This window comes from Pelmatolapia mariae, linkage group LG10_11 (assembly GCF_036321145.2).
Source record: "Pelmatolapia mariae isolate MD_Pm_ZW linkage group LG10_11, Pm_UMD_F_2, whole genome shotgun sequence".
Taxonomy (NCBI): Eukaryota; Metazoa; Chordata; class Actinopteri; order Cichliformes; family Cichlidae; genus Pelmatolapia; species Pelmatolapia mariae.
Window position 1 is genome coordinate 60,502,788 of NC_086236.1, and position 21,923 is coordinate 60,524,710.

The 21,923-nt window shown below is 40.2% G+C and overlaps 1 protein-coding gene across 1 annotated transcript; it reads left to right on the forward strand.

Annotated features, from left to right (window-relative positions):
- Positions 1-96: 96 nt before the first annotated feature.
- gnl1 (guanine nucleotide binding protein-like 1) lies at positions 97-13,430 on the forward strand. Its single transcript, XM_063487597.1, has 12 exons — positions 97-311; positions 1,253-1,400; positions 2,756-2,892; positions 3,011-3,162; positions 6,382-6,453; positions 8,735-8,927; positions 9,121-9,219; positions 9,363-9,545; positions 11,249-11,427; positions 11,675-11,852; positions 12,700-12,840; positions 12,951-13,430. Exons 1-12 carry the CDS (start codon positions 239-241, stop codon positions 13,220-13,222), a joined length of 1,827 nt encoding a protein of 608 aa, XP_063343667.1. The 5' UTR covers positions 97-238; the 3' UTR covers positions 13,223-13,430.
- Positions 13,431-21,923: the final 8,493 nt, after the last annotated feature.

Genomic DNA, 21,923 nt, shown 5'->3' on the forward strand with positions numbered 1-21,923 from the left:
TAAAGCCCCACAAATGCACAAAATGATCGGTTTTCCAACACCTAAAATTGGTTTCTTCCGTCATTCTCCGCAGTCTGCAGTGGATATGGCGTCACTGAAAAGTGTACGAGTCGAGAAACTTCATCCATGTAAATAACGCCAATAAGAAAGCTGTGTGAGAAGCTTTACGCAGCAAAACATACTGCATAGCTTTCTTTATATATAAATATATTAATCGTTTTGTTTGTTTTTTTAAACTATGCCCCGGAAAAAGCCATTTAGCAACAAACAAAAGAAGAAACAGCTACAAGTCAAACGGGAGAGAAAGAGAGGTAACAGTATTTTGCCGTTAGCATGCTAGGCTTAGCAGTTTGCTAACGGTCCGTGCTCCATAGCTGAGTTTAACTGCAATGACTCTTTGTGTCTGCATGTTGTCGGGGGTTCTTAAGTTGATTATTAAATCACTCATTTAGCCCGTAAACTGAAGCCAGTGCTTGTTTCAGCTAGCAGTCATAAGAAGCAGTGTGGTATAACTTTGCCTTCGGAGTGGGCAAGTACGTGAAAATTAGCGCACAGACTTGCGTTAAATGTGTTAAATAATGCAAAGCCGTGTGCTTTTGTTTAACCATAGAAACTACTAGAGACAGCCACATTAACAGAGGTCTTGGACCGTGGTGCTGTCAATAGGTCAATTTATTACCACTAATAGCATGTTGGCTTTAAGATTTTCCATGTGCTCGCTATGTTTCAAGTAATAATAAGTCGGCGTGACAAGTAACGTGATTTAGTTTCCATCAAGGACGCCATAAAATGTGACATAACTTGTCAAAACTAGGCATGTTCCAACTAGGCACTTTCTGAAAAATCCTGCCTTTCCTTTAGGTGTTGCTGAGTCCACTTAAAGTGTGATTAACAAGAAAAGTATTAGTTTTCATAGCAAGGGTTATACTCAAGTTCTTACTGTAAACAATAAACACTTTAAGACATACACTGAAAGTCTTTTCTACCAAGGTCAGGTCATCCACATAGGGTAGTCAATGAATTCTGCAGTGCAGGACGACATTATGGATTTATTGTACCCTCCATTAAATAATCAAGAGGTCTGGATAGTTGGATGTGAATTTCATAAACATTATCATGTTCAAATTAATTTATGCCTGGAAGCATTTAACATTTCCACCAAAATGAACCAATAAACCTGTTAATAAGCACAGTATTTAAGCAGCAGATAAGTTAAAAGAAAATTTCTTGGTATTGGTTTGTGATCTTCCAGGTGACACAGGCTCTGGGCCAAGCAGTCGCAATGCCAGTGTGGAGCGAGGAGGAGAGCGGCAGTCAGATACCTCAGACAGCGAGACCACTGATATTAGAAGAATAAATCAGCAGCCCTTCAACAGAGAAGGAAGATATGACCCTAACAGGTGAGTTGTAAAAGTACAGCACTGTAAAAGATTTCAGATTCTTGTTCTGTAAAACTGAGCGAAATCCAACAGCCTGTGCTTGAAGTCGCACATAAAAAAGATGCTTAAGCAGGAAGCAGCTACATTTTGATAACTAATTGGAGGTTTAGAAGATCATGCAGAAAATAAGATAAATTCACATGTTTTGAATTTTACAAAAATAATGTAATTTGTGTTGGACATGATTTGCAGTCAAGATGTAATTAACGCTTATAATCTCATTCCAATTATAAAAGTAAAAATTCTACAACACTTAGAAGAATACAACAATAAGAAGGGTTTTTAATTTCACAATTTTAACTGCTGGACACAAACTGTCTCATGCTTCAAGTCCATTCTCAATATTCACTGTAGAATTGAAGCTTTAACACCCCCTTTTTATGCTGATTACTCAATCAGGATCGGTTTCCAGGTCAAATGGTCAGTAAACAAAGAGAAAATTCAGATTGTTGAATTTGTTACCTTTACGTACACACATCAAAAGTATTTAAAAGCCACTGACACTCAGCAGAAGCTGTTCAGTCATGGAAGCCCATGTCACGAAGCCCCTCATACACATTTATGCCAGAGGAGGTTTTGAACACTGCAGTTAATGGGTCAGCAGAACGTCGGTGACTTTTACGCACTCAGCACTAAGCGAGCCCATTCTGTTACTTTACTTTGTCTGCCACTTTGTGGCTTAGTTGCCGTGGTTCCTAAACCCTTTCACTTTGCAATAATACCACCTACAGTTGATTGTGGAATATCTAGGAGGGAAGAAATTTCCCAGACTGACTTGTTGTAATGGTGGCATCCTTTAATGGTACTATGCTCGAATTCATTGAGCCCTTTATAACAACATATTCTCTTAAAAATGTTCGTAAAGATGGACTACATGGTTTGGTGATCAATTTGCCTGTACTGAAAATACATTAATTCAAAATTAAGAGGTGTGCCCAATACTTTTGTCTATACAATCTTTTTCTTTGTTTAATTTTTTAAATTATTATAAATTTCCAACAGTAAATATACAACAAATTAGAAAGTGAAGATACCACAAGAGAGAAGGAAAAAAGGAAACAACTAGGGAGTGATCTTCTAATCCTAAATTAGGTTAAAATAAATTAGGTCTGTAGGACGTTACATAGTTGACCTGTTTTTTCCCCAGTATAAATCAAATGCGCATATAATGTATTTGTAAATAATGTGGTTCAACCTTTCAAGTGTAGGAAAAAGAAGAAGGCTCATTTTTCACTGGATAGGGGCTTTTATCATTAATTTGTCATAACAGCAGACAGTCATACAAAGGCTCAACAGGGGGTTTTCTCATTTTTTAGGTTTCGACTGCACTTTGAGAAAGAGGGTAAAGAGGAAGTGGAGAAGAGGAAGAAGCTGGCCAGGGAAAAGGTGCTGCAACAAGTCTCAGACAAAGAACTTGAGGTTGACATCAATGACATCTACCCCTCAGAGAAAGGTCTGATTCATTTTGGTGTTAATTCTTTCTTCATCCTAAAATAAACCAAACATGAGCAGAGTAGGCTAATGGAGTGGGTCACTGCTTGACACACTAACACTTGATTATTCACTGCCAGGCCTTGGTTTCCCACGACGGCCGTCCTGGAATTATGAGATGACACGGGAGAGCCTGCTGAGGAAAGAGGAGAAATCGTACAGAGACTACCTGGATGACTTGCACTCCAGAAACCCACCTGGCTCTCTCAGCCACTTTGAGCACAATCTGGAGGTAACTAAGTAAAGGAGTTTGTTTTTACTGTAGAAGTGCCACTGCACAATAATGAACTGTAAAAAGTTTTGATGGTTATGTTTTTTTCACCAGCATTTGTGGTGAGTTTTGCAGGTCAAATTTTGCTTTAAAAGTTCCAGGAGTGTATTTGCTGCCTAAACTAACTCAGGCTGAAGTGCTGATTTTTAGGAGAACCTTTGTACTATGAAGTTGCTTTTATTGTCGCTGAGCACTTAATCAGATGTTAATCTCAATTATGAGTATGGCTTCCGATGATTATGAAAGCAAAATAATGGGCATAGAAAACAACTTTGTGCACTTTCACCCCTACGTAAAAGCTCAAACTCATGCACTTTTTACTGTAGCTGGAGCCAAGGCAATTAAAAGAGAGCTAGTTAATTTAGTTACCAGGATCTATCTAAAAGAAGTAAATATCTCTGTAGGTGAAACTGTGGAAGGATTATGGCTTTTGGGACTAACAGATGCCCTTGTGAGGCCCCACCTCCCCGTGAATCTGTGTTCAACACCACCATCACATTTTAATTAATTTATTTATTTTCATAAGTCTTAAAGCTAAATAAATGATGGTCATCAAGTTAATTACTATTGAGGTTAACTAATTTAATTTAATTTAATTTAATTTAATTTAATTAAGGAGAGATCCTTCAAAAGAAATGAATTTAATTCATTAAAGCACTGAGTTTGAATTAGAAATTATTTGGCCATTAGACTCAGATGAAGCTACAAAACAGTATGAATCAGAATCTGAAAAGGCAGAATGACAGAAGAGATTTAAGCACACAGAACTGAGGCTGGTTTGTAGAAGGTGGGCGTGGACATGGTTGGACCTGAGTGATAACAACATAATTAAGTTTGACAGCACCGCTAAGCAGAAGAATAGCTAGTATCCCAGTGACCCAGGATTGCAGGCAGATGAGTGAACACAGATCTGTCTTATTGAACGTATGCATAAGCTTAAATATAATATTAAGCCTAAATAATTATGATTATAACTTCACGGGGCTTTAGTTTATATAAATGTAATGCTTGTGTTCAGTCTAACGACCTTTGTCCAGAATCCAACAAGTCAAAACACCCTCCACTTTTTCAGTTGAATCATCACACGCCACACCACTGTGGTTAAACCTCATCATTTTCACACTGAACCAGGGCTAGTGACTAATTTAATGAAATTCTCTGCTGTGCCACTGTGCCTTCATGCATGTCTTTTCTCAATATTGGTCTTCATTTTGCAGTCATGGAGCCATTTTAGTAATGTGGTAACTGCTTTTTGGGTGGCAGAACACTTCTGCAAAAAGTCTGTGTTCGTGAATCATTTCTGACTCTTTGAGAACAGATGAAACATGAAGTATTGCTGCTTGTTAACACATTTTTAGGTAAGCTGATGATTACCCAGCAGACCTGCTGTGCCATATTTGTCTTAAAGGCATAAGTGTTCAAGCTGTTATCCAGCATGTGGCTTCAGGACTTACCACAGACTCATTATTTCATTTCTTAGCTCAGGATGATGTAGGGATTAAAAAGAGTTATAGAACATAGCTTTGTATTGTCTGATATTTCCCACTGGTAAAAGCACCATCATATCTTCCTTGCATGCTGTGTTATTGTTCAGTTTTGCTCCAAGTATGAAACCGATAACAATATTGTTCAAAACCACAAGCCCTGCAGATCATTTAATTTCATAGTGGGGGGTTCTGGAGCCATATCACAGCAGAAGCAGGGCTGGTGTAATAGGTGATTCTCAGTAGTCTGAAATTGTCTGTTTATTTTTGTTTTGTTTTTTAAATGGAAGTCAGGATAATAGAAAAATATAATTTAGATTAAAAAGCTGATTGAACATGTTGTTTTTCCCGAATATGTTGATTACATTACACTTTAAAGGAATGTTATCTTAAACCTGCAACTTTTTTTTTTTTTTATTAATAAAACATCAGAAAGCTGTCTGTCATTTCGACAAATATAAACACTGAGGGTGGTCTTTGGACGGTACATGGTAAAGTGGTTAGCGCAATCGCTTCAGAGGTTCAAACCTCCCTGAGGCCTGTATGTGTGGTGTTTGCATGTGAAACCAGCTTCTCAGTTTGTAAAATTTACAGTACTGCAGTGCAAAGAATATGACAGTGTAGGAAGCACTATTTGAAATATAAGTTTTAAGCTCTGGGACTCATTTTTTGGTTTAAATGGTGTTGGTTATTCCAGTTTCCAGTGTGGAAGTAGAGAGCAGATTGTACCCTCAGATCTAAATGTACATCCGATGTGAAAAGTGAAATGACCATTTTCAGTTGATTAAGTTAATGTTGCCTTTTTAAGCACTGTAGCTGGTTTTACTGCCCTTCACTCTTATTTCAGGGGAAAAAACATAAAGCTGCTTTGTGTGGTTTTGACAGTGCAATGACCACATGTGTCACATGGTGATTATTTTTACACTCCTTCCTCTCATAAGTATGCACCCTCCTCTGTCATTATTGTGATAGAGATTAAATGCTGTTAAATACGGGTCACTAACACTGACATGTTAAAATGACAGGTAATAAACCTGAAACTTGTTAGGGGTTAGTTTGTTTTTTGTACTTTTTTGGCTCTCTGAAAGCAGTAAAACAAGTTGATAAGAACTTTAAGAAAATAGTTTTGCATTTACACATGTGGCAGTTGTGAAGCATCATTCAATTGGAGAGTGAATGTTTAGGCCACCTGGGAAATTTAGGTCCAATATTCAGTCCCTGTTCTTGGTTCCCAAATGAAGTCTCTGCAAATTAACTAAACATCTGGCTCTTGAGCTGCTAAATGCTCCACCATGTTCACCAGCTAGTTAATAATTACATTGGTCTGCTGTTTGTCAGCTGTGGAGGTCTGGTGCATTGTGTTATTTAGAGCTTTTTCACTGAAAACAGCTGCCCACTGCAGCTGAACCTGCTGAACAGTTGTGGGTCAAGCAGCTAATCAGCTTGAAACTCGGTATCCATCTGCGCAGGTCAGAGCAGAGCTTTCTATTTGTTAAATAACTCTCTTCATGTGCACCGTTACAAGCAACCACTCTGACTTTGTCTTTGGGTTTTTGTATTTGTGTGTAGTCACTTGGAAAATGTTCGAGTAGTTTCTAACACATCCTCAAGTTGAGTAAAAAAGGAACTAGTGAATTTGTTTTATTTACAGTATTAAACCTCATTCTTCTTCCCCCATTTGCTTTCTTTCTTTTAGACGTGGAGGCAGCTTTGGAGAGTCTTGGAGATGTCGGATGTGATTCTTCTCATTGTTGACATCAGGCATCCGGTAGGTAGAGTTGGTAACCACTAGATGGAGACACAGTCAAAAGTTATTATTTATCTGTTTGTTTACCTGATGCATTTTATCCTGAAAGCAGGTTTTGTTAAAGAGAGCCTCGAGTGGGAACAGAGGGCGCTGAGTAGATAGCAAGATTTCTATACACCTATTACTACCTGTAGGTGCACGCTGGCAGACGACAAAAAAAGATATAAATTAGAAAATTATCTCAAATGCTGCTTTGGCATCAAATGCATATTGTCATTTTACCCACTTTTTAGATGTAAAATTGAGTTTCATGAGTTGCACCAAAACTGTCTGCTGATTATTTGAGAAGAAAATAAATGACCGTATTTTATATGTGAATAAATTTGACCCTTCATTCGTCTCTTCAGTTTATCAGAAAATTCACTCTGGAACATTTTATCAGCATCTCATTAAATTGTATAGATGCTGTGACCTTGCTGATGAAGTTAGCTGAATTCACTTACTGCTGCTGTGTTCAGTGTGTGTCTGTGTGATCTGCTCCTGAAGATTCAAGTCAATTCAGTTTTATTTATATAACACCAGTTCACAGCAACATCCTTTCCAAGGTGCTTTATATTTTAAGGAAAATATATTTCCATATTGGAGAGAGAGAATCTCACTAATCAGATGATCTCCTACCAAGCACTTGGTAGCAGTAGGGAGGAAGAACTCCCTTTTAAAAGGAAGAGATCTCCATCAGAACAAGGAGCACTGAGAAGATAAAACACAAATCTACTGGAAATAAAAGACAAAAGTTAATGGCATCAGTAGTGGCCCATAAATGAGGAGAGGTGAGGTGAGGTGCATCACGGGACGCCTGAGCTTATAGCAGCAGATCTGATTGTTTAAGGTCACCTGATCCAAACTTAACTATGAGCTTTGTCAAAGAAGAAATCTTAAAAGTAGAGTTTTGTCTGACTCCCAAACCTAAACTGGAAGCTGGTTCCACAGGAGAGGGGTGGGAAACTCAAGGTATCACAAGTAAGCCTGCACTCTTAAGCTCTTATTGCATCAGTACCTACTCAGATCAGCTCAACGGGACTTGAGACGATACGACTCTTCTCAGCTCATTTTCCATTTCAACTGAATACCACCTAATGTGCGTGGGACCGTTATAGCAATGCGGCCGACTGTCCTGTGACGTCATTTGTATGCGACACAAACACTACAATGAAGGTGGAAGTTAAGGTGATGTTATACCTGCTGCTCGGTCTGTGGCTTTATGTCAGACTCGGGGACCACAGTGTTGTTTCCATGTAGCTGTTTCCCTCGTTGCTGGGTTTCAAAAACAGCAGTTTTGATTTTCCTGAAGGAGGAAACAGAGGAGGAAACTCTCATGGGTCATGCATGCAGTCTGTTGATGTCACATTTTCAGATTGCCTCAGATTGCTTGGAACCCCAGTGGAGAAGGTACTAAAAATGTACCCTGTACCAGGTACTATCATCTAATGGAAAACCTTGAAAAACATGTCAAGTCGAGTCGACCAGACCTGAGTAGGTACTAATGGAAAAAATGGTATTAGATCATAGTGCTTTATTGGGCCAAGGTAGTATGATGGGGTTTGATCAATCCAGTCTAGAAGTAGCAAACACATGAACTAGTTTTTTAGCGTTACTCTAAGAATGTTTATAAACACTTTATAAACATCTGAATTCGCATTAAAAATAAAACCTAGTTCCGTGCTTCTGACATGGTTATATTTCCTTTTTAATGCAAATTTAAAAACAGTACACTTATACTTGTTTGTATTTATAATGATTCAATCTAATGGGTTATTTTTTCAAAAGGCAGTAGTTGTTATGGAATGCCTTTATCACCTCTTGAGTGGACTACTGCAACTCCCTGTATATGGGATTACCCGGTTCCACTCACTCTCATTTGCAGATGGTTCAGCATGCAGCTACTTTTAACTATCAACAAAGAAAACAGAGCAGATCAACACTGGTTCAGCTCAGCGGCACTAGCTACCTGTAAAGTTTTTCATTAATTATTTGTTTTCAAAGCCCTCCATGGATTAGCTCTGCGATACACTGCAGGTCTTTAGCTGAGTATTTTGCCTCCAGGTCAGTGAGGTCATTGTTCCAACAACTTCTCTCAGTGCCCTCTTCTCGCCTAAAAACCAAAGGTGAATCAAAGGTTTTTGATGTACATAAGGTGTACCTATTTTCTGTTGGATTTGGTTAAGTGTGAGCTCCATCATTGTTTTGTCAAACTACCTATGAATGTTTCTATTGCTCTTGACTTGACCTGTATACCACCCAGGTGCTGCAGTTCCCTCCAGACTTGTATCACTACATCACTGGAGAGCTACAGAAGCACGTGGTCCTGGTATTGAACAAAGCCGACCTGTGTCCTCCACCACTAGTAATCGCTTGGAAACACTACATGGCCTCCCAGTTCCCCCACCTGGAAATAGTTTGCTTCACCTCACACCGTGGCCAGCCATACAGCACAGGTGAGGAGAGGGAGAGCCGGGGGGGGGGTTAGAGAGAGAAGAAATACATGAAAAATAAAGTCAGACAGACAAACCTGTCACTTATTGAACTTATTTCAGCACAGTGTAATCAGAATAAACTGCTGTGTGTCTGTCCAGCCCCTGTAGTGACTGCAATAACTGTTGTACTTTTCTGTTCTATTCTGACTCACAGTCCTCCAGAAGAAGAGGATGAGAAGAAAGGCTGACTGGAGTCAGGCTGGAGGTCCTTTAGATATCCTAAAGTCTTGCCAGGAGATCACATCAGGGAGAGGTAGGAGAAAAAGTCATTTCACTGTTCTTCTTTTATAATAATAATTAATACATTAAGTTATACACACGATGAATTTAATCAGCATTTCATTCAAAATGTTATTGATCATCTTTTTGTTTTTTGTTGCTTTGTTGTTTTGTCAGTTGACCTCTCCAGCTGGGAGCAGAAGATTCAGAGAGATGCCGTTTCTGAGCGGCTGGACGGAGAACGGACAGATGAAGGAGCAGAGTCTGTCTTGGTGGAGCATCAAAGTGATAGTGCTTTGGAGATGAGCAGTCCCTCACAGGAGCTCTACAAAGATGGTGTTCTTACATTGGGCTGCATAGGTAATCATTTTCTCAGAGAACAACAATCTTTGGCCAGAATCAGTGAACATTTTCTTTTTAATTATAGCAAAACAGGTTCTTGTTAAGAAACTTGGAAAGAATATCTTAGTATTTTCTCCAGATATTGCTTTTTTGGTAAGAAATTAGAATAATTTTTTCAGATAGAAAAAAAGTACCTCAAATCCATGCTTATCTGGGAACACAGTATTATTTCACTTTTATCTGATTAGGAAAGAACATTGTCTTACCAGTCCACAACAATATAATTCGATTTTCAGATTAAAAACTAGAGGACAAATTGGTTTAGCCTGAAGGCAATATAAAGGAAGTCATGGTATGTCTGTTGTGTATCTTGATTGTAATCGAGTGTACCATTAGTAGATCAGCCAATCTCAATATCCAGCCTGCTTAGGCTAATAGTTTAGCTTGTAAAGTGACCTAGTTTGTCTCCAGACCTCAGTCCTGTAGAGAATCTGTGAGGAAGCTGAAGCTTCATTTTCCAAGCAGCAGCCAAGAAAACTGTACTTTCTGCTCTTTACTTTCTGTAAAAAGCAGTGGGCTACTATTCTTCCTGAGATGTGTCTAAACCCAGTGACCAACTACAAGAAACGTCTTACGGCTGTGATTATCAACAAGAGTTCCAGCCAAGTACTAACTAATGTTTTGCTTGGGGATCAAATACGTATTTCACTCAGTGACGTGCAAATCAATTTATACGTACCAGAAAATTAGAGTTTATTTCTTTATAAGTGAGCAAACTTACAAAGCAAATATCCATAAAATAGGGTGTCAAATAATTATTTCCCCCACAGTACCTTCTCACATTGTTATTGTTAGTGGTCAGTCTCGCTCGTAACTTTAACTTAAATTAAACATATACTAGAATTCTCCATTTAGATCTTTGGACGTGCCTGTGAGCGTCACAAGGTCATAGCTGTGTTCCCTCATGCAGAAGAAGTTACTTGTGTGAATTCCTCTCTGCAAAGTGAGAAATGTCGGTAGAAATGTTGGCCGACTGCAAAACTGTGGCTGAAATGATGGTGGTAATTTCAGTGTCTAGTGTGGCAGAAGAGGGAGGGTTCAGCCTTCAGAATAAAATACAACAAGAAAAGTTGTCAGGGAAAAATATTGGCTCTGCAGCAACCTCCCATGATGCATTTCATTGCACTCAACCGAGCGCCCAGCAGGTCATTTGAGTTCATATTTGCCTGTTATAGGCACAGTGTTTTTATTCCTCTGCTTCTTGTAACAGATGCTGTATGTGTGTGTGTGTGTGTGTGTGTGTGTGTGTGTGTGTGTGTGTGTGTGTGTGTGTGTGTTTGTGTGTATATTGTTAAATCAAAGTGTGCATATTGGAGCTTATCTAAATTGTCTGTTCGCCAAGTTGATTGAAAAAAAACCAAAACAACAAAAAACACCTGCTCGATCTGCTTCTTGTGGTGTTGACGTGCGAAGTGACCGTACAGTTGGTGTTTCTATCTTTTTATAAAAGTCATTGCATCATGCACTTAAAACATGCACCTCACTATCATTAAACATTAAGAAGTTTTTACAAAGTTTTTTTTTTGAATCTAGTGTTCCTGACTGAATGTAGTTATTGGCATCTGAATATAAATTCACAAACAGTGACTCTTAAAAAGAATTTATAGAGCTTGAACACTGTCACATATGAGTGCCTTTGTAACCTCTCTTTCGTTTTCCAGGTTTTCCCAATGTTGGTAAATCTTCAGTTATAAACAGCCTGGTGGGAAGGAAGGTGGTAAGCGTGTCTCGAACCCCAGGTCACACCAAATACTTCCAGACCTACTACCTCACTCCGACAGTCAAGCTCTGTGACTGCCCCGGGCTGGTCTTCCCCTCCCGTGTCAATAAACAGTTACAGGTACAAGTTCACTGTTGTGTACTCCAGAGCAGATGTGACTTTCACTTTACTTGCCCGATTAGATGCGGTAGAAACATAATTGTATTGAGTTGCACGCTCTCCAGGAGTATTTTGTGTGATTGTCGCTTTAATTTTTAAACAGCTCTTAGCTGCTATCTTGCTGTTACCAAAGGTAATTTCTGACCTGTCTTTATTTTGTTCTTGAATTTCTTCCTCTTGTTTTTATCTTTAAATGAATTTTCTATAGATTCTGGCAGGCATCTACCCAGTGTCTCAGCTACAAGAACCTTACAGCTCAGTGGGTTATCTGTGTGAGAGGACCCCCTTCCTTTCCATACTGAAGCTCAAACATCCCAGTCTGCAGGAAAATGAAAGAAACCAGGAGTCTGAGGAGCCCAGCTGGACTGCCTGGGATGTGTGCGAGGGTAAGGTGATAGTTAGCGTCACAGCATCTGAGGTGTTGTGGTCGTTGATAGTTTGGAAACTTCAATACACTAAAATATTGAGAGGATAAATGGCAAGCTTCCTTTAATGCAAGTCACGGATCTTTATTGATTCTAAAATAACAAAATCAGTACAATTCAAAGGAGAGCCAATCCCCCTGCTGCAGGGCCACTGCCATTATTTGCTCTCTCTAGTCAACACAGCCCTGTAGTTAAATCAGCCAACAATGCACTGGTCCATTTATCAAGTCGAATTGAACTAAGTCAATTTTTTATGTAGCACATTTAATCACAACAAATGCTGACTAAAGTGCAGCTCAACATCACGAAAATAAAAATGAGTCAATAAAACAATTAGAAAACAAATACTGACGTGCCCTAGCTGTCTGTGGCACCCCAGGCACATTGTTTTGACTAAAAATGTACGTCACAAATATAAACTCTGGCCTTTAAACTGTCTTTGTTATTTACTCAGACAGCTAGATGTCCATGTCACTCAGGCAGTATTAGTTGGGCTGTTCTCAGCTGTGGATTCGGTGCTCTAACAACCATGTACAGTAGCAGGGTGGTGTTTTAGTAAAGCACTCAAAATAAACTACAACAGCCTCATTCATGATAATGAAAGAACGAGTCAGCCAGTTTTGTGGTGTTTCTAATATTATCAGTACAACAAGAGAGCCCAGTTGTGCACAGGAATAGGCAGACGTGATATTTTGGATACACAGACATTATTACCAGTAGGAAAATAAATATAGACTCCTCTTTTAATTATACCTTCATTTGATAGACTGTCACCAATTTATGTCATGCAAATGCTTCCTTCTTTCAGCTTGGGCGGAGAGAAGAGGCTACAAGACAGCGAAAGCAGCTCGCAACGACGTGTACCGTGCAGCCAATAGCCTCCTTAGGTTGGCGATTGATGGCAGATTGTGCCTCTGCCTCAGACCGCCCGGGTACAGCTGCTTGAGAGGTAAGAGAAGGCCCTCTGTGTCTCTTCATTTCAACTCTGAGACTATTCGAAAAGTTAAAATGCCAGGTGGGTGGAATTAATTTATTTTGGGGATTATTTATGGTCTGCAGAGCACTGGGAAAATCACCCAGACTTGCCAGAGATTATGGCTCTTCAAGGAAGAGCAACAGAGGACGAAGGAACCGCAGAGAGGGACGATGAGGAGGATGGCGAGTCCAGCACCGAGCCAGAGGAAGAGAGAGACAGGGATGCGGACGATGACGAGGACGGAGATGGGGACGATGAAGATGAGGGGTTCGGGCACCCGAGACGAAGCGACGATAAGCCACCTGGCTTTACGGTCAACATGTACAACGTCCTTCGGGAAAATGAGTGCGAGTGATAACAGAAGGAGACGCAAGGAAGAAATAACCTGTTCCTCTGCTCTGACTTTTACCCATCTGCCCCAGTTCACTCTTCGTTCCTTGTTTCCCACAGACCTGCATTCCTCCTCGTTTTTTTGTTGCACCTCCGCCTCCTCGTGTCATTACCTTCTCTGTACATTAACATGCTCGATTCTAATCCATTCATATAAAGCATATTCCATGCTGTGCCTCTGCTCTGCTTCTTCTTCCTTGAAGCCTTTGTTTTTTAAAGTGGAGCTTTTAGGAATGGGTTTGGTTTGACTTGAGCTTCACACATTGCATGTAGTTCTCAGAGACAAAATGAAGTAACTTCCCTCAGCCTGGAATGATCAATCTCTTCATAAATGAGTGACCTCACAGCTGAGATGCCAAAGTTTGGAAAAGTATGATGAAACAAATCAAATGCACTGTTGATATGATGTCATTCACTGAAGCAGCCATTTGGCTCTCAGAGCAGCTGGAGATTAAAAGAACACAACTCTAAATCTTCTTCACTGACCACAGCGTGTCTCAACTTTGAGTAGAGGGTGTGGGAGGGGACGTGGGAAATGTTAGGCTGTATAACTAGAACTAATAAAGTAAACATTTCACGCACAGTTACTGCTATTATGAGTCAGAGATAATTTATCTGATCTGAATTTACATTATTCCTTGTCAGAGATTGATGTGGGTTTTTTGGGGGGAGGGGTGGGTGTTTACACTCCTGTATTGCTGGATGAGGCTGTTTCAGGAATTAAACCTGTAGTGTTTTAACTACTACAACTGTTTTCCTTAGATGTTGATGGGGATTGTCAGTATTTCGTCCAGGATTCGGCTGTGCTTATTCAGCATGTTTATATGCTGATGCCAGCACAGTGAATTTTATCCAACCGAGACTGCTTAACAATAATTGAAGGGATTGTTTAACATTTTTTTGATTTTTACTTTTTTGCCAAAAAGTATGTTTGAAGATTGAGCCCTTTGTTAAATAAAGCTACAGCTAGCAGCTGATTAGCAAGACTGGGACTAGCGTGACTCTGTCGAATGCTTGTAAAATCAGACCATAATTGGCCAGAAGTTTGTTTAATCTGTTCTAAAAGCTGCAATTTGTAATCTTCTTTTTCTTTCTTGGTTGTTCTTGGGCAGTGGATTCCTGCCACCATGAGGTTTTGTGAGCAGAGTGAGGAAACTCTCCCTCATCAATAAAATCCTATTAAAACTGCAATTAATTGTTACATTTCAGCATTTTATAAAACTAAAAGAAACGAGATTAAAAGTGTTTTATTTGGCTTAGAGTATATTTAACAAAGTGAGTGTATGATACCTTAGTCCTCAGTTGCTCAAAGGATGTGTATTCTGCAAGTGGTTGCAGATGTTTGGTGGCTGTCACTCTTAAAGCCCCGTTGATGCAGGCCTAGAGACTGATCAGTGACCCCCTGATCACCAATGATCCTAGAGAAAATTTTGTATTCAGCAACCACTGCTGGCAGTTGCTAGCATCAAATTGGTCGCAAAGAAGTATGTGGTGCTGTACTGAAAGCCTCCTTATAATCACTTTGATTTCCAGCAGGTTGCATGTAAGACACCAACTTGTCTGTGAACACTGGCAAACAAGTCACTAAGCTATAATGGGGAAAAAAAAACAATCCAGTGCGTACCAGACAGAGTTTGCCTCGAAGTTTAAAAGTTGTGTTTATTTTGAAAGCAAATGTTCAGGTTTCCGGTTTGCACTGCACTTTTCACAGTTGCACTACAGATCGAAGATCTATCTGCTAGTAACCAAAGCAACCTCGCACGGATGCTTGTGGTGTATCATCGCCACGACCTGCAATAAATACTAACCAGCTGTTAGGATTATGCATTTTTCTTAGTGCCCTGAGATCCCCGGGGGGGGGGGGGGTTGCCGACCAGTCTGTAGTCCTCATGAGGCCTTATTTGATAAATTAATATAAACTCTTTTATTTTAAAATATTTTCCGATGGAAAAAACTGAGATATAATGGCTTTTGAAGATAGTGGAAGTCTGATTTTTAAGCTTTTGACGTCCCCTCGCTGGCTGGTCCCTCTCTGTGAACTGCTGACACCTTTATATGAAAACTCAAAACACTGTTATTAAAAAAACAAGCGATAAAAAATTATCAAAGCTACTCCTTTAAAACACACAGAAGGAGATACTGGCCACTACAGCTTCCACCTGTCCTCCATTATATATAACATTATGCTTCACCTCTTCTCCAAAATTTTAAAGTGGACATTTCTCTGTAATGTGCGATGGCTCCGCTCCAATCCTGAGTGCTGTATTATCGAGTGTTGTACATCATTCATGTGTTCACCGAGGGAATCCCACGGCACAGTGTTGTGTTACTGTGTAATACATCACACTGCAGCAATGACACGCTGTCATTTCTACTATGGGTACAATGAAAGTAGATGCTAAACACTACCATGCTGTTAGAAACACAGCAGAGTTTTAGTTGTTTTGATGTGGGAGTTTTTTTTCCCCTGGAAATATTGAAACTGACAGCGTCTGGAGAGTGTAGTGTGAGTGTAAAGGCTCAAGGTGTGTTCAGGCTATTTGCTGCATTCCTCATTTCATTCCTGGTATGCCTAATGATGATGACTGGACTGCTTTCTGCAATAAAAGAAGATAACCCTCAGAAACTCTGGCATCTTTTTTTCTTCTTCTTTTTTTAGTGCATTGTTTAATGATGTGTTTATGATATTTGCTTGTACCCAGAGCTGTAAAGGACAGTCTTTCTACGAAGTCCCCCGTCCACCACATCCTCCTAATTTCGGATGCACATAATTAAGCTTTTCCTTTGAATGGTTTGACACAATCTTCCAGGAGGTTTGCAATCAAAGTGGACAGCTCAGACATGTGGTTGAGCATTGTCAGACTAATTGCTGTTGGTATACTTCCTGAATGCATAATAGACATAGATACATGTGACTTATCATGGCGATCTCGGTGCTTTATAGTTGTCTCGTAATTAGTTGGGGGACTTTCTTTTATGAGTACCCAAGGGAGATAATTACGATGATGAGATTCAGTGACGATAACGATCAGCTGCGTGTTCCACAGATCTAATTAAAGTCCTCCTAAACTACTTAATTGGTAAATTTCCAGATGGCCAATATTTAAAGCAGATACCGTGAAATGAAGTTAAAGTTATCGAACCACAAAATCATTACAGCGTTATTAAAGTTGTTGTTGAGGTTGAACCCATGTAAAATGTCTGAATGTCAGTGGAGATGCTTTAATCAAACCTTAAACATACTAATTGTAGTTGTAGCCATCTATTTCATACTGTAATATGATATGTGGTTAGTATTGGTTCACACTGCATTTGCACATGTCCAACAAGAGGTTTTAAAATAATCGTATGCATAACATACGCTCACTGCCCACTTTATAAGGCACACCTTGCTAGTATCAGGTTGAATCCACCTTTTACTCCAGAACTGCTTCAGTTCTTCAAGGAACAGATTTACCGAGGTGCTGGAACCATTCCTCAGAGATTTGGGTCCAAATTGACATGACAGCATCACACAGTTGGTGCAGATACTACAGCTACTCGTTTATGATGCCAATATCCCATTTCAGCAGCCGTGCTGTGTTGGATTGAGATCTGGTGACTGTGGAGATGATAAACTCAACCAGTCTGAGATGATTTGAACTTTGTGATAGTATGTTATCCTGCTGGAAGCAATCATCAGAATATGAGTTCACTGTGCTTATGAAGGCATGGACATGGTCAGCAACAATACTCAGGTATGCTGTGATGTTTAAGTGAGTTGGTGCTAAAGTGTGTGTGGGGAGGTGGGGGCAGTGTGGGACAATGGTGAGAGGTAGTTTTGACTTTTTCATATTAAACTTAATTGTGCATGTTACTAGATTATCAATTGGCATGTCCGGGCCAGATATATTATATTTCAACTGTCTGCTAATTACATGTAAGGATAAAAGGAAGCTTAAGTTTGATCTTATGGTCCCATGTGACAGTCCTCACATACTCCCTTATTCTTTTATTTCACAGTTATTTCAGCTGCTCTTCTGTCTGATTACAGTTTGGATGTGTCCATATCCATATCTAATTATGCCACACAAATACTTCGCACCATATTTTCCCCTGTGCAAACTTGAAAAATTAAAACCGTATTTCTGAGAATATATTGTCTGCTGCGTTTTCCGTCATATTCACCAAGCAAAGCTTGTGACTTTTTGGTGACTTGTAACTTCCCCCCATGAGTGTGGCATTAGGCTTCTTTGAACTACAAAAAATAAAGAAATAAAAACTTTCCAGCATGAATATTGAGGAAAAAACAGACTTTAGAAGTGCACATCCTACAGAAGCAGTCACAGTGTGGGACTTTCTCTCAAGATGTGGGAATAAAGAATAAAGATTCTGTGTAGTCCCAACATAAAGAGAGTCATCTGGTCACCCTACCCACAGGATTACACCAGCAGCAGGCTGCACTATTGATACAAGGTACGAATGACCCATGCTTTCATGTTGTTTATGCCAGATTCTGCAGATCCTACTATCCAAATGTTACAGCAGAAAATGGAAACTCATTGGAAAAGGCAACATTCTTCCGTTCTTCTGTTGTCCAGTGTTGGTGACAGCAGAAGATGGGAAATTTTGTGTGAATTTTTGCCTCGGTGGGACCCTGTGTGGTCTTCTGCTGCTGCAGGCCATCCGTTTCAAGATTTCGTGTGTTGTGTGTTCAGAGATGCTCTTCTGCAGACCTTGGGTGAAACAAGTCAGTAATTTGAGTTACTGTTGTCGTCCTATCCTATGAAATACTCTGACCAGCTCAACTGTCATAAACTACCGTGATGCATTCAAAGTTCCTTAAACCACATTTCTTCCCGATTGTGTTGGCAAGTCTGAACTTGAGCAGTTCGCCTTGCCCATGTCTACATGCCTGAATGCATGGAGTTACTGCCATGTGATTGGTTGATTGCGTATTTGCATTAATGATGTAATCCAAATATCGATTAATTACAAATGATGAATGAAGTGGCTGTTGAGTGTATATCGTTTATATCTTCTGCAGGAAAATGCAAAATGTGTGTACTGGCATTATTTTCCATATTATCCATACATATTTTAGATTTTTGAGAACTCTCTGGCCCAGAGTAGAATTTTAAATAAAGTTCTGCAAATCTGAAGAGCCCGAGTTGGTAATAACTTGTTCTCCAGGGTCAGTGAGGATGAGATGTGTTTTGGTTTGTGCATGATTGGATAGACTCCAGTGTTGCATTAACCTGCGTAGGAGGTGAGAAAATAGATAGTTGCACTGCTTGCTATTATCATCAAAGTATAACCATTTGCTTTGCTGGAATAAATCACACATTTCATTATAAAAAGAAAAAAAGAAGTACTTGGAAATACTGATTTATTTGTATTTTTATGAGTATGGTCTGGTCCCTCGAGAGCGAGAAAGAGAATCAACAGCGTGGAGAAAAGATGCTGCCGAGGAACGTGTTGTCTGCTTTTATCATAATGCTGTTTGTTTATCAAAGTACATCCATTTTTCAATTTCACTCCACTGTGTGTCTTACATGACAACGTTTAATAAAGCGGGATATGTTTGCGTGGAAAAAACGCTGCAGCTCCACGCGTTGTCCACAGCAAAACTGCTTCTATTATCTGTGAAGCATGTGGAACAGATTATCATCTGTGCCAGCTCCTAATAAAATGATATCCATAGTCATCTGATAAAAATCTCAAACCTTTCCTTGAGATTTATGCTCTGCTCGAGCGCCGTTCGTCACCGTCCTTGTGGGACTGACAGTGTTTGTCAAATCAAAATCACTCTCGACGCCCATCCAATCCTCCTGACGGAGTAAATCTGGCTGCAGCTATTATCTCATTATGTTTATCATGACCCAATGGGCACCATTCACGAGCAAGCTGAGACAGTACAATGATAATCACCGCCGAGAAGTGCCATAATCATTATTTACTGGTTGGAAGTGGGTGGAAATCCCCTCATTTCAGCATAATTTGGATTCGGTGCCAACTTGTATGGTGCTAAGAGAAGCTATTTGCTGACTAGATAAACTCAGAGGGGGGAAGTAGAGGAATCATCTGGAATTGTTTCCGATTTGCAGCTCCTTAATTTCCCCAGTTAGAGCTCTAACTATGTTGTGGCCCTCAAACCTGCATGGCAGTAATTACAGCCAGACAAAGACCCCAGATTTACTGGTGCATGTCACCATAAATTTCAAAAGTGTTAATTAAATTCTGCTGTGCTGAATGTGTTTGCTGCCAACATCGGTCACGCCAATCATGCCCATGTGGTTTGAATTTGATCTTTCTTCCTGTTTTTTTTTTTTTTCCTGGTTTGGAAAGCTTTCTCATGACGTGATCAGGTTGTTGTGGGGATTCTTCTCCCCCTCTCTGCTCAACTTATTTACCCCACTCGTGCTCCCTGTGTGACCCAGACTAACATTTGGGCGAGACCGGGGAATAATGAAATGGCTGCGCGTGAGAGCTAGAGCATAAGCAGAGCAGAAAAATTCATTAGTCTGGTTTTATACTCTCCCCTGGGCTATGTAGACACACATACACACATACAGGTGAGATAGAGGGCGAACGGGGAGTTGTAAAAAGCTTTGCATGATGAAAAAGCAACAAGAACCACAAGTGTGTTAGCGTTGAAGACGGGAAAAAAATGCCCCACTTGGCTCTGTAGAAACAACCAAACTGCAAAGAGTCTCATTATCGTAAATTACAGTTCTTTATCTCGGCTGGCAGGTACACCTCTGCGGTCACTAGAGGGCTATCAAAGCCAGCATTAAAATCAAGAGCCTTTTGCTACGGTTAATAGTCAGGTGCACCGAGCTGGCTGTCTACAGGCGATATGATATTCCAGCCATGTTCAGCTTTACTGTCTTCAGAAAAGTCGGGACACAAACCATTACGTGGGTGTTATGTCCTTTATAAACACATTTCCTGTCTGTGAGCGTTATCAGAATGTGAAAAGATCAGAACTACCTTTTTCCTGGGGTTTTCCCTGCAACAGGCAATTTCCTTTTCCTACGCTTTTCAGTGAAGTTGTGTAACAAATCAGAGAGCGACACTATTCTCTCACATACAGAAACCACACTGGTAGTGACACACACACACACATGCTTTCTCATTTTCTATCACACACACTGATTTACAGCTCTGGCAGTTGTCCCCCAGTCGGCATCCTGGTGCTGCAGCAGCGCTGTGGGGGGCGGCGAGACCTTAACACTGAAGATTGGATGTCCTCCGCCGCTTCCCCTATCATCGCCTCCTATTGCCATAACCAACAACTGTGTGAAGTACACACACTCCAGCGCTGTCTGCACGGTCAATTTTAGTATCTTTGCTGTAGATGTGCCCAGTTTATCCTACAAAATATCATTCTTTGTGCTTTCCCACATTTTCTGACTTTAACCGAGTCTGTAAGACATGAGGCAGCATCTTGCAACACAATGGATTTCAAAGTGACTTCTCGTTGACTTTGCAGAGAGTCTTTGGTTGAACGTCTCTGCATTTGGAGTAGCTGCTCTGAGCCCAGAGAGGTAAAATTATCCAATCTATCAAAAGCACAATCTTAGATATGAAAAATGAATAAATGATACAAGAAATAACTACAAATTTGTCTTTCCAGCTCCCATTAGTCATCTCACAAACTCTGATTTTATCTCCTAAACTAACCGTCAGAATAGAAAGAGGGTGAAATCAGTCTCCCTGTAACAACAGGGGCTGTTAGTCTGCAGGATGAGTACTTTTACTTTGATAATTTAAGTACAACGTACTTGCCAATAAACTCTATACACTTAGATTTAAGTAGGCTTTTAAATAAAAACACTTTCCCTTGTAACAGGATTATTTTACTGGCGCTTTTTATGAAGTTAAAAAATGACCTGAGTGCATCTTCCCCCAATGATACACACACCAAGGCCTCAGAAAATGTGTAAAATTGACTATCTGACATCCATTTGTCAATTTCCCCTTATGTACTTGTGGATGAACTCACAAAAAATCTACATAACTGCTGTAGGGGAACTCACACCACATAAAACACGTTGTACAGTAAGGTCTCCGTTAACTGCACACAGAGAAGAAATCAAGCTGCAAGCGTTTCTTTTCTTCAGGTGATCAACGCTTGGCAAACTGGCCCAGCAGCATGTCAGCGTGGGGTAAACTCAAAAACAATATTTGCCACAGCAAGCCTTCAAAACGCCGTGTACAGAGCAGCTTTCCCATCTTCCTCCTGTAGAGGGTCACAATATGGCAGCTGGGTTTGTTTGTTCTGAGGACCTGTGCTCGAGTGTGGAAAGAGGCTGCTCTCTGTTTGATTCAGAGCGCTCCAAAACACAAAACGCCGCCAGTGCAAACTTGGAGTGATTCACTGTGGAATAGTCCAGTTTTACTGTAAGTAGTGGCAGCAGCATTATCGGTTTAATTATTCAGCGTGTGAGTTTGTGGTTTAATGTGTACATATGAGTGTTTCTGCCCGGTGATGCATGAATGACACCTCTTTGGTTACTGGCTGGCGTGTTTGTCTCTGACCCTGTTTGTGAGTCGGAGCCCATGTGTCAATAGGTATTTTTAGCGCCACCTCTCACTGCATTGCAATGTCACTCATTCGCACCCCTCCGAGTCCTCCCCCCTCACCTCCTCCCCGTCGTCCCCGTCTCTGGGGCCTTCCAGTC